At 34.9% G+C, this 11016-nt stretch overlaps 1 protein-coding gene across 1 annotated transcript; it reads right to left on the reverse strand.

Moving 5' to 3' along the window:
- Positions 1–3741: 3741 nt before the first annotated feature.
- LOC127555323 (olfactory receptor 52Z1P-like) lies at positions 3742–4701 on the reverse strand. Its single transcript, XM_051987551.1, has one exon. It carries the CDS (start codon positions 4699–4701, stop codon positions 3742–3744), a length of 960 nt encoding a protein of 319 aa, XP_051843511.1.
- Between the last annotated feature and the right edge of the window lie 6315 nt (positions 4702–11016).

Below are 11016 nucleotides of genomic sequence, written 5' to 3' on the forward strand. Positions count from 1 at the left end.
CCAAAATTGACTTTTCATACTCCCAGCATCAATCACTTTATAGGGCATCCCAAAAGCATGGGAAATAGCAAAACAACAGACCTGGTGTCAAAGAACTTATTTTTCATTGTCCCTGTATCTAATTCAACATGTATTCCCTTGCAGGTGTCCCAGGGAGTAAAGGAAGAAAGAAAGACCAATCCCATTATGTTCAGTTTGTAAGGGGCAATGATTTTCACTATTTTTTTCATTTTGCATGTCCTTAGAATACCTCTTACCATCATTCTATTATCAACTTCATTATCTAATAAAATCAATCATACAAAATTGTTAGGGATTAGTCATTTGAACCCTCTTTGAAGAGGAATTTTAAAAAGATTCCTGAGGAAGACAATATTTATTTGATTACCCCAGAGCAAAGCCTTGTTTAATGGAAGGATCACTGAGTTGGACAAAATTCAAATACCAATTCTGAAATATACTATCTTTGTGACCTTCACTTCATCAGACTCAGTCTTGGTTTCCTGATCTGTGAGTGAGAAAATTGGAGTAGTTCATTTTTAAGATTTTCCCCTCCACAAAATCTTAGATTTCAAGAAATGTTATTAGAAATGGGCCAGAAGGAATTCATAGTTACATGCAAAATTGCACTAGATTCCTTCTGATTCTATTCTATTCTAGATTCTATGATTCTGCAAAGTCAAATGAATATGGGTGCTAAAAGGATGATGGAGCAGCTTGATAGCACAAGGAATATTGTGACTATCCTGATTCCAGAATGACCTGGAGAAGAAAAATAGCAAACCATTTTATTATCTTTGCCTAGAAAAGCCTAAATGAGGTCATAACGAGTTGCATACAATTGAAATAATCATTAAAAATGATGCATGACATCTCAGGCAACATGGCAGTTAGAGGGAATCTATTTTTTGTACCAGAGGTAAGGAAGGCATCAGCAATGAGCCCACTGCACAATAGACTATGAGTTCACAACTAAATATAGTTATGCCTTTTAAATTGTGGAGGATTAGAGGAATGGTATCCACATTATCAGGTTAAGTGACTTGGATCAGAATCACATGACTATTAAGAATATAGGGCAACACTGTTTGTAGTGGCTAGAAACTGGAAAATGAATGGATGCCCATCAATTGGAGAATGGCTGGGTAAATTGTGGTATATGAATGTTATGGAATATTATTGTTCTGTAAGAAATGACCAACAGGATGAATACAGAGAGGCTTGGAGAGACCTACATGGACTGATGCTAAATGAGATGAGCAGAACCAGGAGATCATTATAAACTTCGACAACGATATTGTATGAGGATGTATTCTGATGGAAGTGGATTTCTATGACAAAGAGACCTAACTGAGTTTCAATGGATAAAGGATGGACAGAAACAGCTACACGCAAAGAAGGAACACTGGGAAACGAATGTGAACTATTTGCATTTTTGATTTTCTTCTCGAGTTATTTTTACCTTCTGAATCCAATTCTCCCTGTGCAACAGGAGAACTGTTTGGTTCTGCAAATATGTATTGTATGTAGGATATACTGCAACATATTTAACATATATAGGACTGCTTGCCATCTTGGGGGGGGTGGAGGGAGGGAGGGGAAAAAACGAAACATAAGCGAGTGCAAGGGATAATGTTGTAAAAAATTACCCTGGCATGGATTCTGTCAATACAAAGTTATTATTAAATAAAATAAAATTAAAAAAAAAAGAATATAGGGCAACAAAAAGTTATCAAACTGTGCATACCCTTTGATCCAGCAGTGTTACTTCTGGGCTTATATCCCAAAGAGATACTAAAGAAGGGAAAGGGACCTGTATGTGCCAAAATGTTTGTGGCAGCCCTGTTTGTAGTGGCTAGAAGCTGGAAAATGAATGGATGCCCATCAATTGGAGAATGGCTGGGTAAATTGTGGTATATGAATGTTATGGAATATTATTGTTCTGTAAGGAATGATCAGCAGGATGAATACAGAGAGGCTTGGAGAGACCTACATGGACTGATGCTAAGTGAGATGAGCAGAACCAGGAGATCATTATATACTTTGACAATGATATTGTATGAGGATGTATTCTGATGGAAGTGGATTTCTTTGACAAAGAGACCTAACTCAGTTTCAATTGATAAATGATGGACAGAAGCAGCTACACCCAAAGAAAGAACACTGGGAAACGAATATGAAACTATTTGTTTTTCTTCCTGGGTTATTGTTACCTTCTGAATCCAATTCTCCCTGTGCAACAAGAGAACTGTTCAGTTCTGCAAACATATATTATATCTAGGATATACTGCAACATATCTAACATGTAAAGGACTGCTTGCCATCTAGGGGAGGGGGTGCAGGAAGGAAGGGGAAAAATCGGAACAGAAGCGAGTGCAAGGGATAATGTTGTAAAAAAAAAAATTACCCTGGCATGGGTTCTGTCAATATAAAGTTATTATAAAATAAAATAAAATAAAATATATATTTAAAAAAAAGAATATAGGGCAATTTTTGAATTCAGGCCTTTTTGACTCCAGTCCCACGGCTCTATCCACTGACCCATCTATACACTCCATGATAGGACTGACATTATTTTTATTGCTATATCTGCTTTCATTTTTATGGAAATGCATATACTGTGCAAAATGGGCATGTAATGTATTCATTAAATAATTTTGACTTGCTCTAGATATTTTCTTACTGTTATCACACTCAAAAGTTAAATTCTCTTTTCTGGTTGTTTTATCATGCTGTTAACTCAAATTGAGTTTACCATCTCTGATAAGTTTCACATTTTGACTATTTTTAAACTTTTAACTAATTTTTGTTCATGGGCTTTATCTATAGATAGAGAGAGAGATGAAGAGATATCACATTCATTCTTGTACATATTACTTACCAACTTATAATATAATCTCATTTTAAAAAGTGTTTATTTTTTAACAGGGAAAGAAAAGAGCAGTTCAACAAAACAAACACACCAAGCATACATAACAGAATATTCATTTTTCATATCCATAATTCCCATTTCTAGAATGAAAGGAGGGAGATATATCTTTTTAATTCTTCTCCAAGATGAAGATTTATGACACTCACATTTTCAAGCAACTAATATGGAGTTCAGTCATTTCCCTATCCTGACCAAATCACAGCAAAAATTGGTGAGGCAGCCATTTTCTGGGTACAATCTCTGTGTTGATATTATGCATCCATAAATATTCAGAATATGTTCTGCACAGTATGTGGTTTATTAAAACCCTTACACATTTTCTTTTCCTCTGATCAGTTTTCTACTGTCATATAGTAGTCATTTTCATAGCTTCTAGAGAGATTTTTATTACTTTTTATCCATAACATTGACTTTATTAGCATAGAGAATTCTTAGCAGATGAGTGCCTGTTCTTCTATTTACACTGCATAGAAAGTTGGCTGGCGCACTAAGACTTCAAGTGACTTGTCTACTCATCATATATTAGAGCTAGGATTTAAACTTAAGTATTCTTGACATTGATGTTGAGACCTCATCTTTTAAAAGAATGATGCTTGTTGCTAATGCATTTTAAAAAGGTAAGTCTCAAATTTAAATTGTTTTTTCCTTTCTTGGCCACTTTGGGAGGATATATGATGAACAGGTAAGCTGAAATTATTTGCTGATAATTTATAGATTTTATTTATTTAGTCACTTTCTCCCTCCATTTTACCATCTAACTCCAACCCTTCTGTCAGGTAAAATCGGTATCAGTATCATTTCATTGTATTTTAGCAACATGTTCTAATGGAAGAAAAGACCTGAATTGCCCTGTCCTGAATCTGCTTTGTCTTTACTCCATAAATGATGGGGTTGAGCATGGGAGGTACCACCACATAGAGGTTGGCCACTAAAATATGGATGTGCCGGGGAATGGTATGGCCTCCAAAGCGGTGAGCAAAGAAAGAAAAGAAGGCTGGAGTGTAGAACATGAGGATCACACAGATATGGGAGCCACAGGTGTTAAGAGCCTTGAACCTGGCAGACCAGGAAGGTATGTTGAAGACAGCATGAAGGATCAATGAATAGGAAATAATGATGAGCAGGACATCCAGACCTGTTGACAATAAGGCCATGGTCAGGCCATAGATAATGTTGATTTTGATGTTGTCACAGGCTAACCTAGCTATGCCCATGTGTTCACAGTAAGAGTGACGAATGATATTTTGTCCACAATAGGTAAGCCGATACACCAAAAAGATGAAAGGAAAGCAAATGAGAAAACTCCTAACCACAGCTGCTACCCCAATCTTCCCAATGATGGAGGGGGTAAGAATGGTGGTATATCTCAATGGGTAACAGATAGCCACATAGCGATCAAATGCCATGGCCAACAGAATGGCTGATTCTGCCACAAAGATAAGATGGATAAAAAACATTTGGGCCACACAGCTGCCAAAGGAGATAGCTCCAGAATGAAACCAGAAAATGGCCAACATTTTGGGTGCTGTGGTTGTGGAGAGCAGAACATCTGCTAGGGCCAGCATAGAAAGGAACAAGTACATAGGTTCATGGAGGCTACGCTCCGTGAGAACAAGGACAATCAAAAAGCTATTGCCGATAATGGCTACAAAGTACATGGAACAAATGGGAATGGAGATCCAGGTATGTGAGTCCTCCAGTCCCGGGATACCAATCAGAATGTACCTGATGTCTTGAGGATTGGTGTTATTAAGTAGAGAGGATACCATATCTTACTGTCTCCTTTAGCTTGGCAGCTGTAATTAAATAAAATAGGATTGTATGCTATTTTTAGCAAAAGTACAAAACTGGTTAATTGCTTCCTTCTTGTAGCATACCCTACTGTTTGTGAAAAAGAGAAAAATCAAAGGTTAGTCTGAATATTGTACCTTCTTTAATTACCTGGCATTTTCTCTTCTCCCATCTTTGTGTTATGGTGTCCCTCCAGTACCAGATTAAATCTTACCTTCTGCAAGGAAACTTTACTGATCCATCTTAATGTTAGTGCTTCCCTCTATTGGTTATTTACAATTTATTCTGTTTAGATTTCATTTGTTAGTAGTTCTTTTTATTTGTTTATTTTGCATATTGTCTGTGTCCCTTCTCCCTTTAAATTGTGAACTCTTTGAGAGCAGGAATTTTTTTTTTTTTGCTTGTTTTTATTTTGATTTTATTTGTATATAAAGCACTTAGTCTGGGCCTAGCTCAGAGATATTTATTGACTGACCAGCTGCCTGAAAAAAAAAAGTCATTGCTATGAAACACAAAACTTCAACAACAAAAAAAGTTTCTAATCCTTCTCTGTTCTCCAGGCAATGATCCACCATTTTTCCATTTACATCACTCCTCAGTTTAAAATCACATCCATGGCTCCAAAATCAGAACATCACAGAGTCTTAGCTCTAGAACAGGTTTCAAATAATATTGAGTCCAGTCTGTACATGAAAATGAATTCCTTTTTTTCTCTTTTTTAAACTGCAATAGTATTTTATTTTTTCCAATTAGACATAAATATAGATCTCAACATATTAATAAGATTTTGAGTTCCAAATCTCTTTCTCCCTCCCTCCCTTACCTCTCCCTCCCCTATTGTAGCAAGCAATCTGATATAGGTTATACATTTATAATGATTTTTAAACATATGTATGTAGTAATGTTATGAAGGAAAAATCAGAACAAAAGGAGAAAACTCATGAGAAAAGAAAACAAAAAAGCGAAAATATTATGCTTTAATCCACAATTCTCCTCTGGATGAGGACATTTTCTAATTCAAGTCTATTGAATTGTCTTGAATCACTGTATTACTGAGAATAGCTAAGTCTGTCATAACTGATATTCACATAAGCTTGCTGATACTGTGTACATTGTTTATTCCGCATCATTTCATGTAAGTCTTTCCAGATTTTTCTGAAAGATAAATCTTTAAAAAATAATAAATTTAAGTGATCATCTAGACTTCTAGGGAAAGGGAACCTTCTATTCCCCAAAGAAACCCATTATACTTTTGGTCACTTCTAATAATTAGGAAGTTTTCCTTAAACCATTTTTAACAATTTTTCTATGAGACATATTCAAATATAAGTTGTTAGTGGCAAGCTAATTGTTCAACAGATAGATCGCAGGGCCTAGAATCAAGAAGACCCAAATTCATATTCTGCCTCAAAAATTGGCTGTGTGATTCTGGTCAGAACATTTAATTCCTTAAATGTAAAATGATGGCGGGATAATAATCACACTTACTTCCTTGGGCTGTTATAATGATCAAAAGAGATATTTTATAAGTACATACTAGATGTTTAATGAATGCTTGTTTCCTTCCTTCTTATTTAGGTTTAAAATTACACATTTTGGAGATACTGTGCATTTACAAATAGCTTTTATATTATTTGCCACTTGCCCCTCATTCAATTCTTCTCTTCTACAATCCATACATTTTCACTTCTTCCAAGCAGGCCTCACAAGGCTCTTCACTATTCTAGTTAACACTTCGCTCTCCAACTTTATTGGTTTTAGATTAATTTTATTTTTTTAGTGGTCAAAAATCTGTTTCTCTCCCTCTATTCAAAAGAAAAAAAAATAATGCTTATTATAAACATGATTTGTGAAGAAAAGCTTATTTGTAGATTGATTGTGTCAAAAATATAAATGTCTCATTCTGAATTCTGATTTCTTTTTCTCTTTCAGGTGGTAAGTTGCATAGTACATCAATGGTTCTCTCAAACCATTCTGTTAAACTTAACTCTTTAAAGTTTCAAAATTTTTTAATTCTTTCAAAGTTTTCTTTGTTGTAATGGCCCTTGCCAGCAAGGGCCCAGGATTGGGAGTAGATATTGATTATTAGCATGGATGATGTATAAAGATGCATCTGGATAGAATGTCACAATGATAGGGAATGAAGAGGCCTAGTTCTCTACTTCAGAGTGTTTACAGATATTCTATTACATCAAAGCAAGTGAGTGAAAAGGAGCCTTTTGATTTGGCTATTAAGTCAGAACTGAGATTGGATACAAAAGGCACCAATGAAGAAACTTGCTCTCCTTATTTCTTTTGGTACAAAGGCCTCTGAGACTTCAACAGTTCAGAAATGTGGAGGAAAGAAGATACAAAAGGAGTTTTCAAATCTCAAACACAATATTATAACTAAGTAGGGGGGAAGAAGAAATAAAGAAGACCATTCCCTCCCCTAATGGTCTTAAAGACCTCAGAGAATTATACTTAACATCTTATATTCAGCAATAAGAAAAGAGAGTGAATTTTTTCCCTTAGGGTCTTTTTAATGTTCTTTAAGGTCCAGCTCTGCAGTTAGCCCAAAGCCCTATGTTTACACAGTAATCATACTGAATATGCATGCTCTGAAGTAGAAGTAATGAATTTTTAGAAGGAGATTCACCCAGCCTCCATATGATACTTCTGCACATACTCCTAGGAGATCATCATTAATCAATCTTCCATTATGTTATCAAAGCCCTTCATAAAATATGATGAGAAACTGAATTCAATGCTCCAAATATAGTTTGAGCAGAGCAGAATAAAGAGGACCATCACCTCCCTTTTCCTGAAAGCAGAGTCCAAGGTAGAATGAAATTATAGGCTACCACATCAGACTATTGAATCATAAAGATATTTCTCCCCAATAATTAAAATTATTTCACAAGCTCTTAAACCTTCTTTGAGCATTTCCAGTAATAGAAAGACTGTAGGATGAAATATCAAAGGACATGGATTCATATTCCAGCTCAATCACTTCCTAACAATGTAACAATTAGAAAGTCACTTAATTTCTATGAACCTCATTTTCTTCACTATAAAAATGAGATGTTTATATTGGATGAACTTAAGGACTCTTGGAACTCTCAAACTATGATTAAATAAAATGAAAACACTCAAGGTCATCAGAGATGATTTTATATAACCAATACTTGAGCAAGACTCCTTTCTATGAAGTCCCCAAATTGTGATCTTCCAGGTATGCTTAAATACCTCCAGTGATAGGAGATACTGACTTCACAAAGCAGCCATACCACACTGTTGAATAGCTCTAGTTATTATGATGTTCCATTTTTGTTATAAGGAAAAAAATCTTTCTTCTATTTTTTTTGAAGCAAGAGGTATTTATTTCAACAGTATAGCAAAATAAGGAACAAGAAATATTCTTTCCCTTCTTCATAGCACAGGGGATATAATTTCCCACAAATCATCATATCACCAGTGGGAAAGGGGACAGAAACTGCAAGGTCATGGAGAGACTCACACTTAGGGAGCATATATATCCTGGGCAACTCACTTTTCTGTTTGCCCTACAGGAAAGCCTTTGATGTTTTCTGGTGATGACATCAGTTAAGAAACTTTATCCACTGAGACAGGGTGCCCTTATACTCTGTTTCCTCTGCTATGCTGCTCTCTCTTCCATCTCCATTAAAGTGCTCTCTGCCTTCTGCTGCTTTCCATTGAACTTCAGCTGCTACAGTCTCTTATCCTATCAGTTCGTATCAATTCTTATAGGTTATAGCCTAATGACTATTTAACATTTTTGTAGTTTCAAATCCCAATTATCTAATAGTAAAGGCTCTTGGGTATTTTTTATCTTCTTTTAATTTTCGTTTTATCTAGTGTCACACTAGATATGTTATAATCTAAAGTTTCCTTTATTTCCAATTGTACCTCTGAGTTGACAGTCTCCCTATAATTTTGACCAGTTTTGCCATCTCTAGTCAAATAGATTAAATCTATTCCTTAATCCTCATATCATTTCTTCATCTATCTGAAAACTGTGCTCATCTTCTCTCTGCCTTCTCTTCTCCAAAGTAAGCATTCCCATTTTCCTCATCATCTCTGATGATAACACGAAACTGATTTATCTTCCCCATTTTTTGGTTACCTTCCTCAAGATCTGCTCAAACTTTTCAATATTTTTGCATAATTTTTTTCATTTGCTTTTCTGATCACCACCTCCCAGGAAAAGGAAAGAGGCAGGATGAACATAGATATACTGCTTTCTCTTTCTTAATTGTTCCTCCACCTCAGAAAATTTTAATTAGTTAAATATAATTCAGGTGGCCATGAATTATGTGTGAAAAAGATAAGGCATCAGTTTTACCTGCTATTTTCAGATGCTGTGTTTCTTTTGGAAGACACCTCTGTCACTACCTCTCATATCAGTTCCCTTGTTGGTAATGAGAGTTATTGAATGTTTTTGGTTCCAAGTATAGATAGTCTGGAGGGCCAGCTCCTCTTCTGGCTTTCCTGATCCCTACTGACATTCCTTTCTTTCCATTTCTCTCTACTTTATCTAAAACAAAGTCTGTAACTCTTCCCCACCACCTTTGCTGCCTAAGAACATGTTCTGACGAGCAATTGCCTGTCTTACCTGTGCAATGGATGAAAAGAGGGGCAAAGAACTCAATGAGGGAAGGAATCAAAAAGGAGTGAATATCCAGAAACCCGGGAATGTGGTGTTTATATCCCTTTTCTGGCTCTCCCTCAGGTGCTGATTTAGTCCTAGAGGATTAATCATCTTCTTTTTCTCTACTCAGAATTAGATTATGAAGACAAAACCCGAGGTATTTAAATCCATCAGTATTTTTTTTCCTCTTTAGGATATTCCTTAAATTTTTATATGGTCAGGTACCACCAATAAATATTAATTTAATGACCATTGGTTTTCAGATAAAATACCAAACAAATATGTTTTCATCCTCAGACCACCAGAGAAATATAGCCATTATTATAATATGAGAGAGCACACTAATATATAATGAAATTATGACACCATCACCCTGCAGCATCACCTAGGACTGGAAAAATAAGAAAAATAGTTTTGAGATGATTGGAATTATTTTTTCCTTAAGTAAATCTAACTTTTTAGTCTTTTCCCATTTGTTTATTGAATCCATGAGTCACAATCAATGGGTATATGCAAACCAAGACAAAGGAAGCAGTTAATCAGTATTTTTGTAGCACTGTAACATTTGCAAAGTTTACCTGCACATGCCTTATTTCATTTGATCAATTTCTTTTTTGGTATTTTGATATTGATATCAGGAGAACCTGAGTTCAAATCTGACCTCAGACACTTAACACTTCCTAGCTGTGTGACCCTGGGTAAGTCACTTAACCCCAATTGCCTCAACCAAAAAAAAAATTATTTAAAACTAACTACAAAATAAAAAAATAAAACAAATAGAAAAATACAGAAAAAGGAAAAACAAAACAAAACATTGTCATGTGCCCAGCAAAACACATCAAAGAGGATTCAAAATATGTAACAGTAAATTTCCATTTCAAGAAACCATATACGATAATAGAAGGCACTATATTCATGACTGTTTATTTTTTCTTTGCTTCTTTATGGGTTTTTTTTTGTTCTCCACTGGGCACTTTTTACTTTATTCTTTTGTTCCCTTCATCCTCCCCCCACTTCTTCAAAGCAGGAAACAGTTAACCAAAAATATATTTATGCATATATATTTTGTGTATGTATATATATTTTGTTTATATATATATATATATATATATATATATATATATATATACACATCTGCATAAATTGCCATACACACACATATATACACACACACATACACCTAAATGCACATGTATACATACAAACACATAATTCATACATGCCAAAACATGCACCTAAAATGATATTAATATGATTGATATATAATGTGGATTTCTCTCTTGATTGAATCATTAAGTTTGACTTTGTCTTAGATCATTTTTTTTCCTAAAAACGTTTTTTTTCCTAATAAAGTCTACCTTATCCTTGTTATTGAGTTTGAGTATATCTCTTTTCCTATCCCAGCTGACTCTTTTACTTTGGTTCTACTCTTTTATTTGCTTTGCTTTTATTTAACTTCTGTTCCACAACCATGAATCCCTCCCTTATTTTCTCCATCCACTCTTTCCTTTTGTCTTTATCCCATACCCATTAATCGATATACTCTTCTATTCCCTACCTTATCCTATTCCCTCCCCTTTAATTCTTTATGTATTTTGGAGGGTGCTAGACCTTTTATAATACCGTGTTTCCCCGATAATAA

The sequence above is a fragment of the Antechinus flavipes genome, chromosome 3 (genome assembly GCF_016432865.1).
Source record: "Antechinus flavipes isolate AdamAnt ecotype Samford, QLD, Australia chromosome 3, AdamAnt_v2, whole genome shotgun sequence".
Taxonomy (NCBI): Eukaryota; Metazoa; Chordata; class Mammalia; order Dasyuromorphia; family Dasyuridae; genus Antechinus; species Antechinus flavipes.